Source organism: Candidozyma pseudohaemuli (assembly GCF_003013735.1).
Source record: "Candidozyma pseudohaemuli strain B12108 chromosome Unknown scaffold00001, whole genome shotgun sequence".
NCBI lineage: Eukaryota > Fungi > Ascomycota > Pichiomycetes > Serinales > Metschnikowiaceae > Candidozyma > Candidozyma pseudohaemuli.
This window is the reverse complement of record NW_020194435.1, coordinates 867,410-890,371: the sequence shown is the minus strand read 5'-3', so window position 1 is coordinate 890,371 and position 22,962 is coordinate 867,410. Positions and strand designations below refer to the sequence as shown.

The window sequence follows — 22,962 nt, the reverse complement described above, 5'->3', positions numbered from 1 at the left end:
ATTACTCCCCCACGCTTTTCTTTAAATTTTCGACAAATTTTCTCAATGAAGCAGAATAAATCCGACCAATTTCTTGAGTCTGGGGTAATGGGAAACGTGGGCGTGGGTGTGCCTTATCTGGTTTGAAGACGGTTTTGTGCATTGGTCTACGTGCGGCTAAATTACCCTCATGCTGGGACAAGACTTTCTCTATCAACGTGGGTCGTGGGGGTTAATACTACACTAGTGTGACAGAAAGAAGTGGCTGTGCAAACTTGGCAAACGCCGTTTTTCTGGAACATTGTCTAGCGAGCAAATATTCCATTTGGGATTGTCCTCGTGGGGTCGAAATGGCATTCTTTCAGCCATGCTTGTTGGCTTATCATCCGTATCTCACTGTCAGCATTGTCGTCAAAAGTTTGACGAGGAAAAAAAATTCGGCAGTCTGATAAGACCAAGTGGACCTTATCTGAGATGGTTTTTTGAATTCGAATTCGGAAAAAGTTTGCAATTATCTCCTCTAGCGAGATTCTGTTTGACAACTAGCTAAGCGAGTGGCGCTTGGCACTCCGAAAAACTTTGGAAAATATTGCTCTTTTGCACTCCATCATGGTTAGATCGCCATAAAGACATTGGCATTTAGTGTGTACTCTGGGTCATCTTACATTTTCGGTCTCCCTTTCCCGACGAGGTCATCAATTTCCAGAATCCAACGGTAATAGCCACATGAGCTATCCGCATATGAATGCATAGTGGCTTCAGCTGGAGGAAGGTAAATTTTGAAAACGGAATTCGAAAATTTTATGTCTTTTGGTGGGATTTTTGTTCATGACAGAGAATTGGCTCCCACAGTCTCAGTTTTTGCCGCGCGGATCTGAAACTTTCTCAGCTTACTAAAAACATCCTAATGTACCTCTAAAACGCAAATTTGCAAAACTTTTTCCAAAACAACCCCCAAAATTATAGTGCATATATATTATCCAATATGGTAACTAGCAAGCTTCGTTCCTCATGGCCCAATGGTCAAGGCGTCTGGCTACGATAAGTAACCACTTCTGTTGGAACCAGAAGATTCCAGGTTCGACTCCTGGTGGGGAAGCTTCTTTTTTGCATTCCATTCAAATGTAATTCATTTTTACTACGATTTGGTTCCGCCGAGTTTCCCCTCCTGGCTTTGGTGCACTCTTGTCGGCGTAGAAGGCCTCGTTGACTTCTACATGGTTCGGAGGTTGCCGACCCCACATTGCAACCACACCATTCAAAGATCATTATTGTAGAGACGATACCATCAACAGAATCTTTCTCCCAACTTGAAATGACCATTAATAGCTTAAACTTTGTCTCGGGGTTGAGCCCCCTGATTGACACACTGCAGTAACTGTGGCATGCATAAGTGGTTGCGAATTTTGGTTACTAAGCATATCGAGATATATAACCACCAGCAGGGTACGATTCCTACCTCACCATGTCCGTCAAGTCTTTCAATAACGTAATTTCCAAAGGGGGCCCACGCTTCCCAGTCGAGAAGAATAGATACAACTTATATGTCTCGTTTACGTGTCCTTTTGCTCAAAGAGCAGCTATCGTTAGGCAACTCAAAGGCTTAGAGGAGTACCTTCCATTGGTACACACGCACTACTCCTTGGACTCCAAGGGATGGCGTTTCCCAACCAAGGAGGAATTGAGCTCAGTTCCTGAAGGTGACATCACTCTTGGTACTGTGGAGCCCAACTACGGACTCGAGAGAATCAGCGAGTTGTACTTCAAGGCCAACCCTAATTACGAGGGACGCTGGACCGTTCCTGCTTTGTGGGACAAGAAGGAGGAGACGTTGGTGAATAACGAAAGTGGTGAGATGGTTCGCTTCTTCAACACCGAGTTCAACGACTTCCTTCCCGAGGACTACAAACATGTGGATGTATACCCCAAGGAGTTGCAGCTGCAGGTGGAGCTGTTCAACGAGCAGTTCGGAGATGCTGTAGGTAAGGCCTTTTTCAAGACCAGCTTTGCCCAGAACAAGGAGGACTTTGAAGCTGGGTACAAGGCGCTTCTCGAGGAGCTCAAGAAGGTTGACAAGTACTTGGAAGAAAGACAAGAAAAGGGTCTGTTCTTTGCCATTGCTTCCCAACTCACCGAGGCCGACATCAAGCTTTTCACCTCTGTTGTTCGTTTGGGCAGGTCTTACTACAACGACTACGGAGCTCAGCGTTTCAGTCTCGCCAAGGACTACCCAAACCTCCACAAGTGGTTTTTGAATCTCTACAAGATTCCTGCTTTCAAAGACACCACCGACTTTGTGCAGCTTACCAAGTCGGCTGAGTCTCGTTCAGGTAAAACCGTCTCGGAGAAGTTTGAGTCCGTGTTGGACCTCGCCTAGCTGCGGCTCAGTTGGGTGCAAAACGCAGACAATGCAATTTATACTAAAGCTATGCTTGACCCATCATCGGTGTATATGCCAAATTTCCTATCTTTCTACTAACAACTAAAATGATGTTCAATTTAGTAATCTCTCGAAGCACATCCTAGATATAAGCAAACCTTCTTGAGGTCCGCCCAGACGCTAGCAATCTAGGTGGATCTCGCGATATATGCAAGTGGCCTATAAAAACCGCATAGTCCGCCCACTCTCTAGAATATTACCCCAATTGAGCCACCATGCCGTCTGTTCTTCTTAGACTCGACGACGAGGGCTCTCCTATCAGCAATGATGCCGTTAAAAACGGTGTTCTTATTTTCCCAAGTTACGCTCCAAATGACAGCTCCGGAAAGGACCCTTTGTTCCACTTGGTGGTCCAGCTCAACGCCGCCGCTCCAGTTACCAGAAAGGGTACATTTTTCATCAATGTCCCTAAGGAAGGTAAAGAGTTCAAGAGGGACTCTTTTCAGGAGATCCCATTGTCCAGCTCCTTCACGAGGGACACCACCTTCAAGGTGCCGATCTACAACCCTGGTCCTTACTCCTTTTATATTGAGTATGAGGACGAGAACGAAAACGCCACCAAAACAAAAGAAACGTACTTTGTTGTCCCACCAAATCTCGTCGTCAACGGAAAGTACGTTCCGTTCAATGCCATCAACATCCAGACTGTCGTGTCCAAATGGGCTGGCCCCCTAGACAACTGGGACAAGTTATTTGGCTACATTTCCGAGAAAGGGTACGATATGATCCATTTCACTCCTTTGCAAGAGCGTGGATCTCTGAACTCGCCCTACTCCATTCGTGACCAATTGCAGTTTGATCCTGCTCTCTTCTCCGACACGAAGCAGGCAATCCTGTTCATTCATGAAACTACAGAGAACCACAATTTGCTATCATTGACAGATGTTGTCTGGAACCACACCTCCGATGACTCTCCCTGGCTCAGAGAGCACCCGGACGCAGGTTACAACGCCATTTCTGCTCCTCACTTAAAAGCTGCCATTGAGTTGGATAAGGCGCTTTTGGATTACTCTGACAAATTGCAGGAACTCGGATTGCCCACAGACTTGAAGGGCGAAGATGACCTCAAGAAGGTCGTTGATGGAATTCAGGAGCATGTTTTGGACAAGCTTGCCTTGTGGCAATACTACGTTTTTGACAAGAAAAGTACTTTTGAGGAGTTGAAGAAGGTATATGACGCCAATAAGGTTGACCCAGCTGATATTCCAGGCGACGTTAACGTGTCTGACATCAAACTGTTGGCTTCATACGTCCTTAAGAACGCCACCCTGAATGGAGAGGCGATTTTGAACGACAGATACCTGAATAAGCTCGAAGCAGACAAGTTTTTGGGTATACTTCTTGCCGTCACCTCCAATGATTTTACCCAGATCGAGAGCAAAGCATCGAACATTTTGGATGAGATAAACGCGCCATTATACGCTGCTTTCGACGATGACACTCGCTCCATAAAATTGCAAATCATTGATAGAGCCAGATATCTTAGATTGGCAGACAATGGCCCCAAATTGGGCCCTATTACAAAAGAAAGTAAATTTACTGAGGCCTACTTCACGAGATTCGAGGGCAAGGACGGAAAGGACTACGCTTTAGCCAACAATGGATGGATTTGGGGTGGAAACCCACTCGTTGACTTTGCCTCTTCCCAATCCAAAGCCTATCTTCGCAGAGAAGTGATTGTCTGGAGTGACTGCGTTAAGCTCAGATTTGGCAAGGGGCCCGAGGATTCTCCACATCTCTGGGACAGAATGATTGAGTATACCAAGAACAGTGCTAAGGCCTTTAGCGGTTTCAGACTTGACAACTGCCACTCGACCCCATTGCATGTCGGCGAAGCCTTGTTAGACGCCGCAAGATCTGTCAACCCCAATCTCTACGTCGTCGCAGAGTTGTTCACTGGTTCCGAAGGGATGGACAAGATTTTTGTTGAAAGATTGGGCATCAACTCATTGATCAGAGAGGCAATGCAAGCCTGGAGTGTTGCAGAATTGTCTAGACTAGTTCACAAGCATGGTGGTAGACCCATTGGGTCTCTCACATGGATGCCTTTGGACGAATTTGCATACCCTTGTGACAAAGAGCCCACCGTGGACAAGTTTTCCGAGGGACACTCAGAATTGGAGATTCCTCAAGTTCTTACTAATCAAGCACCCCATGCATTGTTCATGGATTGCACACATGACAACCAAATGCCCGCTCAGGTTAGAACGGTTGAAGATACCTTGCCAACAGCAGCCTTGGTGGCTTTCTGTTCGAGTGCTATTGGAACCACCTTTGGATTCGATGAAACGTACCCAGCTTTGCTCGATGTGGTGAATGAGACAAGGCAGTACTCTTACGACCAAAAAAATGGTATCGCAGAAGCCAGAAGAAAGTTGAACGATGTGAGAGATGCTTTGGCTAAGGAAAGTAAAGATGCCGCCAATGATCATGAAATGTACATTCATCACGAAAATCAGTACATCACTATTCAAAGATACAACACCGTTACAGGAGAAGGATGGTTTTTGATTGCCAGAACAAAGTTCTCTGCGGGTCAGGATGAGCAGATTCTCTCACCAGTTGTATTGAAGGGGACTGAAGTGAAACGTGAGTTCAGTTACACATTGAAGAAGGTTGGCGAATTTTCAGAGGACGACAAGTACCTCAGCTCCATTCCAACTAAGCTCGAAGATGTAAGCTTACCAGAAATCGAACACAATGGCAATGAGGCAATCATCAGAGTTGATGGCAATTTTGTTCCAGGAAGTATTGCCGTGTTCTCCACCAAAATTCCAAACGTCGACGCTTCTTTGGATGAATATGTCAGAAAAGGCGCCGTCGAGGCTTCTTTGGGTTTGGACTTGTATGACTTGAACACAATTTTGTACAGATGCGAGCCTGAAGAGAGAGATGCCAGTGGAGGCTCTGATAGTGTGTACACTGTTCCTAACTTTGGCCCCTTGGTGTACGCCGGCTTGCAAGGGTGGGTGTCTGTTTTAAAGAACATTGTGTGGACAAACGACCTCGCTCATCCTCTTTGCAACCATTTGAGAGAGGGTTTCTGGGCCGGAGACTATATTGTGAACAGACTCGAGAAGTACAGCAAGGATTCCAAAAACTTGCACAAGTTCCATGACTGGCTCAAGTCTCGTATTGATGCTATCAGAGAAGTCCCATACTTTTTGAGACCTCACTATTTTGCACTCGTTGTTGGTGTTGCGTATGAAGCCGCCAGGTTCAGAGTTTTGAGGCAACTTGACGATAATATCAAGAATGCCACGAACTTTGTACAGAGCTTAGCTCTTACAAGTGTCCAAATGTGTGGTTATATGAACAACACATCATTGCTTCCAGATAAGAACATTCCATGTCTTGCTGCTGGTCTTCCTCATTTCAGTAACGATTATATGAGATGCTGGGGAAGAGATGTGTTCATTTCATATCGTGGCTTGTTGATAGTGCCCGGCAGATTTGAAGACGCTAAAGAGCACATTCTTGGGTTTGCAAAGACTTTAAAACATGGCCTTATTCCTAACTTGTTGGACGCGGGCAGAAATCCACGTTACAATGCCAGAGACGCCGCTTGGTTCTTTGCACAAGCCGTCCAAGAGTATGTCACGCATGCTCCCGATGGGGAGAAGATTCTCGACGAAAAGGTTTCGAGAAGATTCCCTCTCGACGACACCTACATCAAGTGGGAGGACGAAAAAGCCTTCAGCTACGAAACTTCCATCAGAGACATTCTTTACGAAATATTGGCCCGTCATGCCAAGGGAATCAAATACCGTGAAGCAAACGCTGGCCCCAACCTTGACAGTCAAATGAAGGACGAGGGATTCGACGTCGAAGTACACGTTGACTGGGAAACTGGTCTCGTTCACGGAGGCTCGCAGTGGAACTGCGGTACTTGGATGGACAAGATGGGTGAGAGTGAGAAGGCTGGAAATAAGGGATACCCCGGTACTCCAAGAGATGGTGCGGCTGTTGAGTTGCAGGGCCTTTTGAAGAGTACTTTGAGATTCGTGAATGGCTTGAGGAAGGAAGGGAAGTTCAAGTATTCTGAAGTGGAGAAGCCCGATGGCAGCAAGATTCTGTTGGAAGATTGGGAAAGCCTTCTTCAAGACAACTTTGAGAAGTGCTTCTTCGTTCCAGAGGACTCCTCAGAAGACGGAAACTACAAGATCAATCCCGGTGTGGTGAACCGCAGAGGTATTTACAAAGACCTCTACAAGGCAGGAAAGGAGTTCGAAGACTACCAGTTGAGAGCCAACTTCCCAATCGCAATGTGTGTCGCGCCTGAGTTGTTCACCCCAGAAAAAGCTCTTGCAGCCATTGATAACGCGGATCGCATCATCAGAGGCCCAGTGGGAATGAGGACCTTGGATCCCTCAGACTGGAATTACCGCCCCAACTACAACAATCTGGAAGACAGCGATGATTTTGCCACATCAAAGGGAAGAAATTACCACCAAGGTCCAGAGTGGGTGTGGTTATTTGGTTACTTCATCAGAGCGTTTTTGTACTTCCACCATCAGGCTGAGGAAAGCGGGTCGCACAAGCCGTCAGTGGAGCTTTTGACGGAAGTCAATAAGCGACTCACAGGCCACAAAAAATGGATTCGCGAGAGCCCATGGGCAGGTATCACCGAGCTTACCAACAAAGACGGTGACTTATGTCATGACTCGAGTCCTACTCAGGCTTGGAGTACTTCAACACTTTTAGACTTGTACTACGATCTTTGGAACGACTCCAAGTACGCTTAGGCATTCACAAGCCAAGCAGCAATGTGAGCGCTTGGTACCTGAAAGGTGGTCGCAATGCGTATCCCGCAACTCATAGGAATTGCTGGTCCGCACCGGTCACCCAAAAGCGCTCAAGGAATCCCGAAGGGTGATTATTTTCTTAAGGATCGCTTGAAGCCGTGCCTTGATAGATCCATTCTTCTCGGACCTTTTCAGACTGCATTTTCTCGACTCGCTCTTGGGGTTGCCGTGGTCTTCGGTTATCCACGGAATAGGCTTCTTTTTTCGCAGCCATTCCCATAGTTAACACCCCGGGCGCGGGGCCTGAGGCTGTATGGTGGGGTTCACATGGCACTGCGTAGGCGTCTTTCTTTTTCGCACCCGCTAAGGCGGCTCTCCAGGGTATATAACCACTGACATTCCCAAAATTCACGTTCCATCATTAATCATGTTGAGAAACTTTTCCAGATCTGCGTCCCGCGTGGCCAGAACCGGGCCCGTTTTTGCTCGTTCTCTTTCGACCATTGCTCTCAACTCCACCACCGACTCGTACCCCACAAATCACTTGGAGAAGGGTACTGAACCATACTTGACCCCTTCGTTCATCGACAACCAGTTGGTCAAGTCTGACTCCAAAACCTGGTTCGACATTCACGATCCAGCCACCAACGAGGTCATCTCGAAGGTTCCTCAGCTGACTGCCCAGGAGCTCGACGATGCCATTGCATCTGCCGAGAAGGCCTTCCACGAGTGGAAGAACTACTCCATCATCAAGAGACAAGGTATTGCCTTCAAGTTTGTCGAGTTGTTGAAGAAGAACCACGACAGACTTGCCGGTATGATTGTCTTGGAACAGGGTAAGACCTTCCCTGACGCCAAGGGTGACGTTTTGCGTGGTTTGCAAGTTGCCGAAGCTGCCTGTAACGCCCCTAACGACTTGATGGCCTCTTCTTTGGAGGTTGCCACCGACATGGAGACCAAGATGGTGAGAGAGCCATTGGGTGTCATTGGCTCGATCTGTCCATTCAACTTCCCAGCCATGGTCCCATTGTGGAGTTTGCCATTGGTGCTTGTCACCGGTAACACTGCCGTGATCAAGCCTTCCGAGAGAGTGCCAGGTGCCGCCATGATCATTGCTCAGTTGGCTGCCGAGGCTGGTGTTCCTCCAGGTGTCTTGAACATTGTGCACGGTAAGCACGACACTGTGAACAAGATCATCGAGGACCCAAGAGTCAAGGCCATCAACTTCGTTGGTGGTGACAAGGCCGGTAAGTACATCTACGAAAAGGGTACTTCTTTGGGCAAGAGAGTTCAGGCCAACCTTGGTGCTAAGAACCACTTGATTGTGTTGCCAGACGCCGACAAGAACCACTTCATCAACGCCGTCAGCGGTGCTGCTTTCGGTGCTGCCGGTCAGAGATGTATGGCTATTTCTGTGCTTGTCACTGTCGGTGAGAAGACCAAGAAGTGGGTCGAGGAGGTTGCTGCTGACGCCGCTAAGTTGACCACTGGTTCTGGTTTCGACTCCAAGTCTGACTTGGGTCCTCTTGTGAACCCTGAGTCCTTGACCAGAGCCAAGGAGATCATTGCCGACTCTGAGAAGCAGGGTGCCAAGATCATCCTCGACGGTAGAAACTTCAAGCCTTCTGACCCCAAGTTCGAGAAGGGTAACTTCTTGGGCCCAACCATCTTGACCGACGTCAAGCCTGGTATGAGAGCATACGACGAGGAGATCTTTGCCCCTGTTTTGGCCGTAGTCAATGTCGACACTTTCGACGAGGCCATAGAGTTGGTCAACTCCAACAGATACGGTAATGGTGTTTCGTTGTTCACCAGCGCAGGCGCCGCTGCACAGAAATTCACCAAGGAGATTGCCTGTGGCCAGGTTGGTGTGAATGTTCCTATCCCAGTGCCATTGCCAATGTTCTCCTTCACTGGTAACAAGGCCTCGTTCTTGGGTGACTTGAACTTCTACGGTAAGGCTGGTGTGACTTTCTTGACGCAGCCCAAGACCATCACCACGCTCTGGAAGACCAGCACCGTGGACCAGGTTTTGGCTCCATCCACCGCCATGCCCACCCAAAACTAAGGTGTGTAAATAAAAAAAAATCTACGCAAGAGTTGATGTCCATAACGCGAGTAGGTGGTATTCCCCGGACATGTAGGTGCAGCGTCTGCAGGATCTAGCTATTTTTTTCGCAGCCATTCACAAAGGGTCCCAAACAAAGACATTTACGGCAAACAATGTGGACAAGAAAGCGGATGTGAGGTCATCGCAGCAAGGAAAGTGTTCCGGAGTTCAGAGGTTGAAAGGCTGGTAAAAATGAAGCCATTTCGGGTGGCAAAGTAAAAACTGTACAAATTAAAAAAAAAGAAAGGCAAAAAGAAACAAACGGTCACCCGGGATAGGGGCAATGTAGGCTCATGGAACATTGATGGGACGAGTTTTAAACGAAAGGGCCACTGCGGCATCCGGCAGATCTAAGGAGGTCTAAAGTCCAGGGAAAATCTCAAAGAGGAGTTTTGTAGAGGGATGAGGCGGTGAAACAGAATATTTTTTCACCAACAGCCAGCACCTGAAACTACCCCAGCCGGAATAAAGCACCAACTCCGAAGCCCTTGGCGGGAAGGGAAAAACAAAACAAGCAGCCTAAACGCCGAATTTACCTTTTACAGCACGGTGCTTAACGTGAAGATAAAAAAAAAAAAAAAATTAGCGTAGCAGCCGAAACATATTCACGGTCGGTCTGGCCAAATGTAAACGCCCTCGGCCGAGTGGGCCGGCGTCAGGACTAGATGGATTTTTTTCCGAGCGCCCAGACCTAAACGGTCTTGGCCTTCACCGCCATTGTATAGGCTCGGCAGGTAAACAGAGAAAAACACTTTTAAGATTTGGATCCTCATACACTTCCGGTGGAAGTTACCTATGAATTGGGCTAAAACCGTTCCCCAGACCTGCCGCTTGGCCCGCGGAAAAGTTTATGTCTGCAGTGCGTCTAAGACTATTTTAGGTGATTGATCGCAGTCAGCCGAGGAGGCCGTTTAGGCCCCTTTGACGGTCCAAACGCCGAATGGAAAGGAGCCTCAATTCGTAAAAATCACATCCGTAGCAAAAGGTCATGTTTTCATGTTTTTTATCCGCTCCCTGCCGCCCGTTGTCCCTTGCTTCGTGGGTGTGCCTTGCCACCCGAGTTTGTCCGCGGCACTGTATCCTGCTCGGTAGTGGGACAAAAAAAAAAAAAAAAAAAAAGAGAACAAAAAATCGCACCTTTATATATAAGGTGCACCTGAGTGGATGGCCTGGCGCCTTACAGCTCACCACTACTTATACCACTGCGCTGCTGTTTTTGTTGCGGGCCAGCTGCTTTTTCCGGCTGCCACTTTGAACCCTCCCCCATCTCCCAAAAATAATATATTCTTTGAATTTCCGTGCATTAAATTTATTCCTTCCCAATTCCACCCCCACTGTTTATTTTTCACTGGCCATCACTGTAGCATGCTGATATAGCCCACCATGAATGCCCCACCCTGTGTTCCCACTGAGCGCAAACCGATATTAACAGTGAAGACGCTGAAAAACTGGGTACTTCCTCCCCGGCCCAAAAACGCCCGTCGCCGGCTGGAGAAACCCAAGAAAGAAAAACCCAAGGACGCTAAGAAAGAGATCAAGAGAGAGCCCAAGATCGAGCCAAAGGTGGAAATCAAACTCGAACCTAAAGACGACAAACCGCTGGAGCCCGTCATGAAGCCCTCGCCACCGAAAGCATCGTGTGACCCGCTGGCCGCAGAGCTCGCCGCTTCCATCGGCAACTTAGACAAGGAGAACTACCAGCTCAAGATCAAGTTGCTCTCGCTCATCCACGACTACAAAAGGCTCAAGTCCCACCTTGCGCTGGCGCCCGTGGACCCGGAATCGCCCGCCGTGGACGTTGACAGCCCGGTGCTGGCCTCTAGAAAACGAGTCTTCACCGAGGTTGATCCCATGAACGAACTCATTTCCAACATGAACCACCTCAGCCATAGATCGCCTTCCGACTTGAGTATACCGGAGGAGCACGAATTGAGCTTATCCGAGCAATTGCTTGAGCCGGAGGATGCATTGGATGTGTTCAACTACGTGAACTTGTCTGACTCAGAGGACGAAGACGAGTTCGAGCTGACCCTGTTGTCCCGTCTGGTGTCCCCCGGCTGTTCCGAGACCGATGGCGAAGGACTGCTCATGACTTCCCTTACCAGATCCACCACGGTTTCCACCAACAATAGTCTGATACCTGAGAAGAAACCCATGCTCAAGTTTTACGACTTGCCTGCTTACCTGGATAGCGAGTATGGTTTTTCGTTTGAGCCAATTGACCCCCAGGACAAGATGCTCCTGGTGATTGAAGAGGACCACTACAATCAGGTTGCAGACTTTTTGGAAGAAAAACTTTTGAGCAATGACGTAGAGTACTACGTTGACAAGGACGTGCGCTAGGTTGCCCCAACTGCCGACCTGGCCTCACGAGAAACGACTGTTTTGATATTTATTAGCTTACGAGACGATGCCCACAAAATACAATGACATCAATGATTTGGATCTGTAGAATGGTTATGATTGCCCCTAGCAATCGCTTATCAGCACCTGCTCGTATTTTGCAGCAAGTGAGCGATTTCGGCAAAGAGACACGTAAAAATAGGAAAAACCCGGGAACACTGCAAATCGGCTTCTACGCCAGCAAGCGCCTTCAATAGTATTCTTAAGCGATAAGCAGATGATTAGGCTCCTTTTTCCTCTTTAATTGGAAAGGGTGTGCGACATTGTCGTATTGACACCAGCAAGTTCGGTAAATTTACTCGATATGCTTTTCAATGTTTTGAAGCCTCTATTTTATGAAATTTCTATGCTTTGATCAGATCAATGCACTGCACTTGGACATCCTGGCTTCCCCATCTGGTCCTCTGTGTACTGAAACGCAACATCTACAGTGCTCCATTACAGACTACAACCAAGCATTGAAAGTACTCCTTTTGAAATGTGGGCCCACAAGGCAATAGCCACTCAACCTTTTCCCGGATGATCCGGAACCGGAGCCGTCGGTTTTGAAGGAATACTTTAGATGCATGTCTCAGAAGGGGAACCCCATACTAAAATGCATTCGATCATATTATCACAATCCAAAGCACTAAATCCAATTCTATATCTCTCCGAACATAATGCCCCAGCGGTCACCAAAACATAGTTTTCATCTCATTCCCTCTATTAGGTGTGAATTGGAGGGCCCAGTTCGCGGGACTACACACGAATCGCAAGTCGACGTCACCTGCCAGTACAACATTATGGAACAGATTGCTGCCCAGATCAACGAGCTTTTAGAATTCCCCATTGACTTCGAAGGCCAGAAGAAAGTCGACCGTATTGTATTTTTCTTCGTTCCCGCCGCAGCAATTCTTTCCGTGTTGGCTGGATTTATAACTCAGAACTTGTTGCTGTTACTTGTCACTTTTGGCTTGACTGTTTTCGTTACTTTGGTACTCGTGTTACCTCCCTGGGCCCAATATAGACAGAACCCCGTGCAGTGGCTCCAAGTGAAATATGAGCTCTGATTTGTTTTTGGGTTTCGATTTGTCCACCCAGCAGCTTAAGGTGATTGTCACTGACGCCGCCTTGAACGCTCAGAAGACGTATGCTGTGGGGTTTGACGACCACTTCAAGGAAAAGTATGGCATCGAAAAGGGTGTTCTTACGGATGACACCGCTGGTGAGATCTTGTCGCCTGTGAAGATGTGGCTCGAGGCGGTGGATACCGTGTTCACGATTATGAAGAAGGATAACTTTCCATTCGAGAATGTGAAAGGCATGAGTGGCTCAGGTATGCAACATGGGTCCGTGTATTGGTCCGAAGATGCCACGAAGTTGCTTGAGAACCTAGGCAATGCTTCCTCGTTAGTCGAAGGCTTGGAAGGAGCTTTGACAATGGAGACTTCTCCCAACTGGCAAGATCATTCTACCGGCCAGGAAATCAAAGATTTTGAGAAGGTTGCACATGGTCCTGACCATCTTGCCGAGAGAACAGGCTCTAGGGCTCACTATAGATTCACAGGCTTACAGATCCGTAAGTTGGCGGTTAGAAAAGCTCCTGACGCGTACAAGAAAACGAGTCGTATCTCTTTGGTGTCCAGCTTTTTGGCCTCTGTTCTTTTGGGAAAGATAGCATCTATTGAACACGCTGATGCTTGCGGTATGAACATCTTCAACATCAAGGAGAACAAATACGACGAGGAATTGACCGCTGTTGCTGCAGGTGTTCACCCAGAGTTGGATAGCGTTTCCAAAGATGAGTCGGCTAAAGGAGTGGAAGAGCTTGAAAAGAAGTTGGGTCCCATTGACGATATAACATACGAGGCATTGGGCACCATCTCACCATACTTCACCAACAAGTACGGTTTCAGCAAAGACGCCAGAGTTTACTCATTTACTGGCGACAATTTGGCTACAATCATTTCGTTACCAGTCGAGCAGAATGACGTCTTGGTGTCTCTTGGCACATCAACAACAGTGCTTCTAGTGACCGAGCTGTTCAATCCCTCGTCGCAATACCACTTGTTCAAACACCCTACCATGAAGAATGCCTACATGGGTATGATTTGTTACTGCAATGGCGCCTTGGCGAGAGAGAATGTCCGAAACGATGTTAACAAGAAATACGATCTTGAGAAAGAGTCCTGGGACAAATTTGATGAGATCCTCGATGCCTCTGAGGACTTCGATAACAAGCTTGGTATCTACTTCCCCTTAGGCGAGATTGTTCCAAATGCTTCAGCTCAGTTTAAGCGTAGTGAGCTCCTCTCCAATGGCGAGGTAAAAGACGTCAAGGAGTTTGACTGCGAAGAGGATGTGACGTCTATCGTTGAATCTCAAACAATTTCTTGCCGTTTGAGAGCCGGACCAATGTTGAGTGGATCCGCGACTTCCACCGACACTCCTGAAACTGAGGATGAAACTTTGAAAAAGCTCTACCATAAGTTACATAGTGACTTTGGAGACATCTATACTGATGGCAAGAAGCAGACCTTTGAGTCGCTTACTGCGAAGCCACACAAGCTTTTCTTTGTTGGTGGTGCTTCCAGGAATACCAGTATAGTCCGCAAGATGGCTTCGATCATGGGATCTACAGCTGGCAATTTCCAAGTGGAAATTCCTAACGCTTGTGCCCTTGGAGGAGCTTACAAAGCTAGTTGGAGTAACGCCTGCGAGCACCAAAACGAGTGGTTGGACTACAACGAGTATATCAAAAAGCACTACGATTTCAAGGAGGTCAACATCTTGGACATCAAGAGCAAATGGGAGAATTATTTCCCTGCAATGGGCCTTTTGGCTAAAATGGAGCTGAATCTCAAGCACGACTAAATAGTTGCAATATAGTGCGACCTGAAAAATTGTAGATCATAGTTAAATGCTCCACAGTTTCCGGGGATGTGGCCTACGCTGGTCCACCTCAACACAAACAAAGTTTGTCAGATACAATTCTTCAATCCTTGGATCACTAGTAAAAGGTGAAGCTGTTTCTGCCAAAGATTTGAGATCTTTTCTTGCTTCCAAGACCCTCGGCGATGATGAAGTTGAGAAGATTCATGAGATCGTGAAAAACGAAAAGACCTCTGTCGGTACAATCAACCAGCTTCTACAACATGGCCTCCAAAAAGACTTTTCACTCTACTATACTGTCAACAAGGCTAGCCCATCGCATGTTTGGGACAACGAAGCTCTTCATTCACTCATAAAGCACAACCCAGGGAGAGCTATTTCGCTGTGGGCCCTTCTAGAAAAACTAGGAGTGAGTGCCGATTCAAAGTGTATTTTAGAGGTTGTGAACAAGCTTCTTGAAGGGGAAATATCGGAACTTAAGGAGGGTGCTGTAGAGGTTACTCCAGAAAGACTCGATCGTGCAATCAAGTTGTTAAATCTGGTTAGAGAACCCGTCGAGCAGCAATGGGAATTGCTCGTTCAAAGAGCAATTGAGTTGAAGAAGATGGAACAGCTTTCCACGATTGAAGCAGATGCGTTTGTCCATTGGCTCAATCAGAAGCTTCTGTCTGTCACTGACCAAAGAGAGTTTCTTCATATCTCCAAGGTTATCTTCGACAATAATCCTGAATTGTTGAGCAAAGACTCAATTGCCCAAATCCTTTCATATGCCCAAAATGAGAGTGATCCAGTCACTGGAACCGATTATCTCCAGGCAGTAATTGATCTTGTGGAACTGAAACACCTCGACACTGATAAAAAGGACCCAGAGTCCTTACTTATTCGTTTGAAGCTCGTAACTACATACGGCATACACCAAGACGACTTCAACAAGGCTCTTGAAAAATTCCATGCCTACCAAACACACGAGAAGTTCGGTATTGAGCTCGTCCAGGCTAAACTCGTACAAGTGTTTGGTTATCAAGCATTCAAAAGAGGAGACAAGACGCTTTTGAGAATCGCAGAAACATTGGTTGATCCAGACGAGCTTCAAGTGAAGACTCTTGCTCAATTGATCTTGGCCAGGTCCAAGTTCAACTGCGAGGACTCATTGAATCTTTACAACGACTACATCAACCAAGTCTCCAAAGACATCAACGAGACCACTGGACGTTCACCTACAGGTGTGCTCACCGAAGCTCTCATGACTGCGAATCTTTACAATAACGACAGAGAGTTTGCTCACCTTCTCTACGATAAAGCAATAGCCAGTGGGTTTCTCAAAGACGAAGCCGAGGCGGCGCTGATTAAGAAAGTTTTCAAAGTCTACGGAGATAGTTTTGAAGAGTCTGATTCATGGGAAGAGGCTCAACCGCGTCTCGCTAACTTCGTCCTTGACCTTATTAGAAGAGACTAAAAAGAAAACCGTTATGGCTGCAAAATGCACTGCGAACCTCCATGACTAAATGTTCGTATTCAACACACTCAATGTACATACACACTACCAAGAAAAGCAATAGCGCAATGTTATCTCCCACAAGCCACATCAAATGTTAGTCACATCCAGACCTGACTTTGTACATCTTGTCAACGCCGCATGTGACTAACTGATAAATGCTGGCACTGCACAGTTGTGGTGTTATCTGAGTCATTGAGAAAATGCCTTTGCAATCAGTGTCATGATGCAGGCCTGTGGGTCCACTATATAGCTAGAGCGATAGCACAATTTTCAGTCTCGAAATAACATTCTTTTTACAACAATGGTCACCGTTCACCTTAGAGCCGAAACCAAGCCTTTAGAGGCAAGAGCCGCCTTGACCCCCACAACTACCAAGCAATTGTTGGATGCTGGATTCACCGTCTATGTTGAAGACAGCCCTCAGTCGATCTTCGAGGCTAAGGAATATGCTGCTGTTGGTGCTACCATCGTTCCTGCTGGTTCCTGGAAGGAGGCACCAAAGGACCGTCTTATACTCGGCTTGAAGGAGTTGCCTGAAAACGAAACCTTCCCATTGGTCCACGAGCACATCCAATTTGCTCACTGCTACAAGGACCAAGGCGGTTGGCAGGATGTGTTGAAGCGTTTCCCTGCTGGCAAGGGAACTTTGTACGACTTGGAGTTTTTGGAGAACGACGAAGGCAGAAGAGTTGCTGCTTTTGGTTTCTACGCTGGATTCGCTGGTGCTGCCATTGGTGTCTTGGACTGGGCTTTCAAGCAGACCCACTCAGACTCTGAAAACTTGCCCGCTGTGACTCCATACCCTAATGAAGACGAGTTGGTCAAGCACGTGAAGAGCGAATTGGACGCTGCTGTGCAAAAGAACGGCGGTAAGCTTCCGAGCGCCTTGGTCATTGGTGCCCTTGGTAGATGTGGTTCTGGTGCTCTTGATCTTTTTAGAAAGGTGGGCATTCCAGAGGACCAATTGCTGAAGTGGGATATGGCCGAGACCGCTAAGGGAGGCCCTTTCCAGGAGATTGCTGATGCTGACATCTTCGTCAACTGCATCTACTTGTCCAAGCCAATCCCTCCTTTCATCAACTACGAATTGTTGAACAAGGACGACAGAAAGTTGAGATCTATTGTTGATGTTTCCGCTGACACGACGAATCCACACAACCCTATCCCAGTCTACACGATCGCCACGGTTTTCAACGACCCTACTGTTCCAGTCGACACCTCTGCTGGCCCTAAGTTGTCTGTCTGCTCCATTGACCACTTGCCTAGTTTATTGCCAAGAGAAGCCTCTGAGCAGTTCTCCAAGGACTTGATGCCATCTTTGTTGCAGTTGCCTCAGAGAGACTCTGCTCCAGTGTGGACGAGAGCCAAGGCTTTGTTCGACCACCACGTTGCCAGATTAGATTAGACATTCCCATTTAGTGTACATTGAATCTATACCTTCCACATCGCTAACCTAACGTCACGCTCACCTTTGTTTTCTTGTTCTTTTTACCCTTCTTCTTCTTCTTCTCACTGAGGAGCACTCTTTTAGCCTCCTCGGCATCCGTCTCGTATTCGGAGTCACTTGGAGCCGTCTTTGTCTCCTCATGCGTTCTCTTCATGGTTGCGGCCTTCTCCACTGCCTCTCCACAAGCAGCAACACAATTGAGTCTCTCTCCACTATCGTAAACGGCAACCTGGTCTCTAACCTCTGAACGGACATCCCAAACGACGATTCTGCCATCTGAGGAGACAGATACAAGGTACGGAACGCCTTTCGTCTCGATTTCGTCACAGTAATATGCCAATCCCTTCACACGGTTCAGGTGACCACGGAACACAAAGTCAGGCTCCACAGAGGGGGACTCTTCCTCGGAAGACAAGATCTTTTGTAGTTCGACAAACTCAATGGAGCCATTGCTATGACCAGTGGCGAGAAACTCCTTACCTTCGATGTCGATGACCTCGAGGCACATCAAGGTTGTCTTGAATTTGAGTTTATGCGCAAGCTCGGCTTCCTGACCAAGCTCGTAGATGAAGAGTTGGTTCAACAAACCAACGATGAAATGCTTACCCGAGTTCGACCATCTGACGATCTCACCCGACTGTCCTAAATGGTCTCTACCCTTAATCTTGAGAACAGCAGCCTTCTTGGCTGTCATCAAATTCCATAATCTGATTGTCTTGTCTGTGGAGACCGAGATGGCTACCCTTCCTGAGGGATGGATATCGAGATCATTGATTCGTCCCTGGTGACCCTTCAAAGTTCCCAACATTTCCCAATCCTTGGCTCTCCAAATGATGATTTTTCCATCTTCAGAGCCTGATAAAAGCCACTTACCTGACTTACCGCTGTCTGAGCTATCGTCCTCACCTTCTTTGGAGAATCTCAAAGTGGTAACAGTACCCTGATGGCTCAAAAGGGTACCGAGCTCTTTTCTCTTTTGTAGATCATAAATTCTAATATGTTCGTCATTAGATCCGGTAACCAAGTACCTTTTGGCTATATCTATGGATTTGATCGATAAAGCGTGTGCCTGGAAGTGAAAAACCGGTGTGAAAACAGGCTCCTTGTCGCCGTCAAGAACCAACGACAAACACAAAAGGTTGTGCTCGTAAGAGCCAACCATGATACGGAATTGTGTGAATGGTCTGGTTTCGGTCATTGTGAAGTGATGGTGATATGGTTCTGGAAAATCTGATGGTCTCATCGCTACTTTGTATGTAAGTGCAGGTTACATGCAGCAGACCCAAACGGCTGCAAACCGAGACTTTATGTTCGAATGAAGATTTTTCAAAGAGTAAAATGTTCTCAAAATAAATGAATCAGCTTTGGTTTTCTTCTATTCAAATAATAAGTCCCGCCATCAACGCTTCATCACAAAGGAAGGCGCAGACTGTTAGTTGGGTAGTTGATGCATTGTTCCATGGAGCCGGGAACTGACAGTATGAATTATTAAAACCATTATATTTCTGAGCTTCTGGAATTTTAAACCTACCATGATGTTGCAGGCAGATGTTGCAGGCAGAGTATTTGCTCGTGTACCTTTGTACTGCCTTGGCTGCGAAACTTGAGGAAGGAAGCAAACCCAAGAATGTCCTACTTCACGTTGAAGTTCTTCAAAACGATATGAAACCTCTCATGTCTCAATCCTTAAAGGCAGGCATCCATTCTTGTTTCGAACCGGCGTGATCGATTCTCTTAAATCTTCTACCTCCTCCACCTCATACATCCTACCTCTTCCCCATAAATGCGTGCGCATAAACATCAACGGTGAGTTCAAACACAATAAGCCACCATGGCACAGCACCACAAAACACCGCTGCAGCACAATTCTTCATTGTTCATTTCACCTCAGGTGATGACGAGGAAGCAAGATGTTTTCATCACGCCGCCCAATCCACAAAACAACCTTTTTGAGTCGCCTGGTTCCCTGCTGCTGCTGTTCTACAACATAGATAATGTCAGTGGAACGTTACGAAATGACGCCGCTCAGGGCACAGGAGGTCCTGGTGAAGAGCCCATTTCCAGAGTACAGAAGCTCAGGTTATGGAGACACGAGGCACTTTTGCAGCACCAGTATCTGACCGCGGAGTACATTGGAGACAAGATTCTCTCTATGACGAATGATCCCAACGACGCATTTTGGCTAGCTCAAGTATACTTCGAGACCGGGAACTACTTGAGAGTAAAGAGTCTTTTGACAAGCAAATCAGAGTATGAGCAGTCAGTGGCATGTCGGTATCTCACTGCGTTCAGTCTTATAAAGCTAGAACGTTGGGAAGACGCTTTGGATGTCTTGGGCGAGACCAATCCATTTCTGAAAGAACCAAGTCTGAGACCGAAAGTCGCAGAATACGGGATCCGCTTCGAAGCCTCAATGTGCTACCTTAGAGGACTTATTTTTGCGAATCAGAATAGCTACGAGAGAGCTAAAGAGGCATACAAGGAAGCTGTCATGGTGGATGTCAAATGTTACGAGGCCTTCGACGAACTTATCAAGAATGATTTCTTGACGCCAACAGAGCAGTGGGAATTCATCAATTACCTTAATTATTCAGACGCAGATGATAACGACGAGCTTATCAAACTTTTGTATACCTCTCGGTTGAGCAAGTATACGAATGTGCCTAAGTTTGAGGAAGCCGAAAGCATTCTAAAAGATGAGTACCGTCTAGGTGAAAATGGCGATATCATGCTCAGCAAGGCAGAGCATGCCTTCGTCCAATGCAATTACGACCAGTGCCTTGACATTTGTGAAAGTGTTCTCAGCAAGGACCCCCACAATTGTAATGTTCTACCCTACTACATCAGCTGCTTATACGAACTTGGCGGTCGTAACAAGTTGTTCCTCAAAGCACACCAGCTCGCTGATTCCCACCCAACGCACCCAATTGCCTGGCAGGCTATTGGCATTTACTATCTCTCCATCAAAAAAGTGATTGAGGCTAGAAAGTTTTTGAGTAAAGCAACTTTGCTCAATCCGAATAATGGTCAGGCATGGATCGGCTTTGCCCACACATTCGCTTTGGAAGGTGAACACGAACAAGCCATCAGCGCCTACGCATTTGCCGCCAGACTCTTCCCTGGCAATCATATGCCCAATATGTTTTTGGGTATGCAGCATCTCCAAATGAATAATATCAGCTTGGCGGAAGAATATCTTTTAGCATCACACCATATTTGCAACAGCGATCCACTTCTCTTGAACGAGATCGGCGTCATATATTACCACAAAAACCATCTAGATCGGGCTGAGGCCTTTCTTCAGGATGCACTTTCTGCGGCACGCTATCTCAACTCAGAATCGAAAACGTGGATCTCTATCCATGCTAACCTCGGGCATGTCTACAGACGAGCAGGTCAGTACGATAAGGCTCTTGAATGTTTTCACCAAGCATTGAAGATGACTCACAGGAATGATGCAAACATCCTTTCGGCAATTGCCTTAGTCTACCTCAAGCTCAGAAATCCATTCAAGGCTATTGATGTGCTTCATGATTCGCTTGCAATCTCACCTGATGATCCCGTTGCAAGCGATCTCCTCAAAAGAGCACTCGAGGCAAATACAGAGACAACCTCGGCATTTTTCCAAGCACCTACAGCTTTGTCCGATCCGTCCTCTGTGTCAATTCCTGCCAGGTCACGCGAGTCCTCTCGAAGACATAGCTCTACCTTTGGCCCCGCAGGTAAGTTTGCAACGGTTTTTGAAGACAAACCGAGAGATGCGCCTAGAGAACGCAAGACCAGCGAGGCTGATACCAGTGATCTTGCGGAACGTCTAAAAAGGGGTGAAGACTCCAGTGATGAGGAGGTGATGGATGTAGAGAGTGACTAATCCGACAATGCGAGCGATATGTCCTTGAATACCCCGAATGGCTGCGAATTGTGAGGATATCACTTCCCCTCCTTTCACGCACCAAATCAAGAAATCTCATCTGGAAGACAAAAACATCTGCTATAAGTCCCATCCACTGTACTATTACCTTCAGCCTTTGCATACAAATCAGTCGTCTATCTTCAGTGGTACGGAGGTGAATCATACTGGTACCTGCAGCAGCGCCCCGCACACACTCCAGTCCTGATAACCGGACTTCTCTTCTTGCATAGCCAAATACATCAATCGTTATCAACTACATCGAGACGATGAACACACACGTGCCCATATCTCGAACAGAGCATAAAAAGCGACTGTTCCACGATGTTAAATTCAATCAGGACCAGGACTGCTTCGCTGTGGCGCACGAGACGGGATTCTCTGTTTACAACACCAACCCAATTGATCCTCGAGTCAGCCGGACATTCAATGGCACTAGCAGCTCAGGAACAGGAATTGGCTTGATTCTGATGCTTCACCGTACGAACTACCTTGCTCTTGTGGGCGGTGGCAAAAACCCGAGGTACGCTAACAACAAAGTCATCATCTGGGATGATCTCAAGAGGAAGGCGAGTCTTAATCTAGGCTTTATGGCCCCCGTTGTCAATGTGCTTCTCTCAAGAATACGAATCGTTGTAATATTGAAAAACCAGGTTGTCGTCTACGAGTTCTCGGCGCCACCTAAAAAGTTTGCGGCATACGAGACATATGATAATGAGCACGGTTTAGCCGACCTCTCGGTTCATTCTACAGCGCTGCTGCTGTCACTGCCAGCGCCGTCTTCAAGCTCCTCGCTTCGGTCTAATAATGGTACAACCCGAGAGGTTCCAAAATATCAAATCTTAGCATTTCCTGGTCGCACAATTGGTCAAATTCAGATTGTCGATATCTCTCCGGAGGGAGTCGAAAAGAATCTTGTCAGCATAATTAAGGCTCATAAGGCCCGCATCAGATGTATTGCATTGAGTCGAACAGGTGGAATGGTAGCTTCAGCTAGCGAAACAGGAACCATTGTCAGAATACACTCCACCAGCTCCACAGCTCTTTTGTTTGAGTTTCGAAGAGGCTTGGACAGGGCTGTCATCACTTCAATGAGTTTCTCTCCAAACGAATCAAAGCTTGCAGTATTGTCTGACAAAAATACGTTACATGTGTTCAACGTGGGTACCTCGAGCGAAACACAACTTTCCGATAATCTCGACGGGGAAGTCTCGTCGCGGAAGACTCCCACAAACAGACAGCATATATTGAGCAAACTACAGCTCCCCATCAGCATTCCAAATTACTTCCAATCGACCTGGTCTTTCTGCTCTGCCAACTTGAGCAAGTACCATACGGACGTTGACGAGAGTAGAGGAACGAGTGCGGACCTAGGAACAATTGGTTGGGCTGGAAATTCAAACATCATCATCATTTGGAAGGAGAAAAAAATTTGGGAGAACTACTCCATCGTGGAAAGAGTTGCCAGTGCGACTGATAAGAAGAAGGGTGATATCACGGAGTACGAGCTCGTGCGGTCGAGCTGGAAGAGCCTAGACAATTTGTCTGATTAACGATCT

General features: G+C 47.1%; 10 protein-coding genes across 10 annotated transcripts; 9 read left to right on the top strand and 1 right to left on the bottom strand.

Moving 5' to 3' along the window:
• Positions 1 to 1,444: 1,444 nt before the first annotated feature.
• C7M61_000380 (uncharacterized protein) lies at positions 1,445 to 2,356 on the top strand (the record flags this gene model as incomplete). The annotated part of the gene is made up of 1 exon (XM_024855830.1): positions 1,445 to 2,356. One exon carries the CDS (start codon positions 1,445 to 1,447, stop codon positions 2,354 to 2,356), a length of 912 nt encoding a protein of 303 aa, XP_024715429.1.
• Positions 2,357 to 2,634: 278 nt separating this feature from the next.
• On the top strand, positions 2,635 to 7,164 carry GDB1 (bifunctional 4-alpha-glucanotransferase/amylo-alpha-1,6-glucosidase; the record flags this gene model as incomplete). Its single annotated transcript, XM_024855829.1, has 1 exon — positions 2,635 to 7,164. One exon carries the CDS (start codon positions 2,635 to 2,637, stop codon positions 7,162 to 7,164), a length of 4,530 nt encoding a protein of 1,509 aa, XP_024715428.1.
• A 427-nt stretch (positions 7,165 to 7,591) lies between these two features.
• Positions 7,592 to 9,232, top strand: ALD6 (Ald6p; the record flags this gene model as incomplete). The annotated part of the gene is made up of 1 exon (XM_024855828.1): positions 7,592 to 9,232. One exon carries the CDS (start codon positions 7,592 to 7,594, stop codon positions 9,230 to 9,232), a length of 1,641 nt encoding a protein of 546 aa, XP_024715427.1.
• Positions 9,233 to 10,657: 1,425 nt separating this feature from the next.
• Positions 10,658 to 11,617, top strand: HAP41 (Hap41p; the record flags this gene model as incomplete). Its single annotated transcript, XM_024855827.1, has 1 exon — positions 10,658 to 11,617. One exon carries the CDS (start codon positions 10,658 to 10,660, stop codon positions 11,615 to 11,617), a length of 960 nt encoding a protein of 319 aa, XP_024715426.1.
• An 842-nt stretch (positions 11,618 to 12,459) lies between these two features.
• On the top strand, positions 12,460 to 14,530 carry XKS1 (xylulokinase; the record flags this gene model as incomplete). The annotated part of the gene is made up of 2 exons (XM_024855826.1): positions 12,460 to 12,698; positions 12,721 to 14,530. The coding sequence occupies 2 exons, from the start codon at positions 12,460 to 12,462 to the stop codon at positions 14,528 to 14,530; spliced, it is 2,049 nt and encodes a 682-aa protein (XP_024715425.1).
• Positions 14,531 to 14,576: 46 nt separating this feature from the next.
• On the top strand, positions 14,577 to 16,004 carry C7M61_000375 (uncharacterized protein; the record flags this gene model as incomplete). The annotated part of the gene is made up of 1 exon (XM_024855825.1): positions 14,577 to 16,004. The coding sequence occupies one exon, from the start codon at positions 14,577 to 14,579 to the stop codon at positions 16,002 to 16,004; it is 1,428 nt and encodes a 475-aa protein (XP_024715424.1).
• A 343-nt stretch (positions 16,005 to 16,347) lies between these two features.
• LYS1 (saccharopine dehydrogenase (NAD+, L-lysine-forming)) lies at positions 16,348 to 17,451 on the top strand (the record flags this gene model as incomplete). The annotated part of the gene is made up of 1 exon (XM_024855824.1): positions 16,348 to 17,451. One exon carries the CDS (start codon positions 16,348 to 16,350, stop codon positions 17,449 to 17,451), a length of 1,104 nt encoding a protein of 367 aa, XP_024715423.1.
• A 43-nt stretch (positions 17,452 to 17,494) lies between these two features.
• C7M61_000373 (uncharacterized protein) lies at positions 17,495 to 18,691 on the bottom strand (the record flags this gene model as incomplete). The annotated part of the gene is made up of 1 exon (XM_024855823.1): positions 17,495 to 18,691. The coding sequence occupies one exon, from the start codon at positions 18,689 to 18,691 to the stop codon at positions 17,495 to 17,497; it is 1,197 nt and encodes a 398-aa protein (XP_024715422.1).
• A 633-nt stretch (positions 18,692 to 19,324) lies between these two features.
• Positions 19,325 to 21,364, top strand: C7M61_000372 (anaphase promoting complex subunit; the record flags this gene model as incomplete). The annotated part of the gene is made up of 1 exon (XM_024855822.1): positions 19,325 to 21,364. One exon carries the CDS (start codon positions 19,325 to 19,327, stop codon positions 21,362 to 21,364), a length of 2,040 nt encoding a protein of 679 aa, XP_024715421.1.
• Positions 21,365 to 21,672: 308 nt separating this feature from the next.
• Positions 21,673 to 22,956, top strand: C7M61_000371 (uncharacterized protein; the record flags this gene model as incomplete). Its single annotated transcript, XM_024855821.1, has 1 exon — positions 21,673 to 22,956. The coding sequence occupies one exon, from the start codon at positions 21,673 to 21,675 to the stop codon at positions 22,954 to 22,956; it is 1,284 nt and encodes a 427-aa protein (XP_024715420.1).
• Between the last annotated feature and the right edge of the window lie 6 nt (positions 22,957 to 22,962).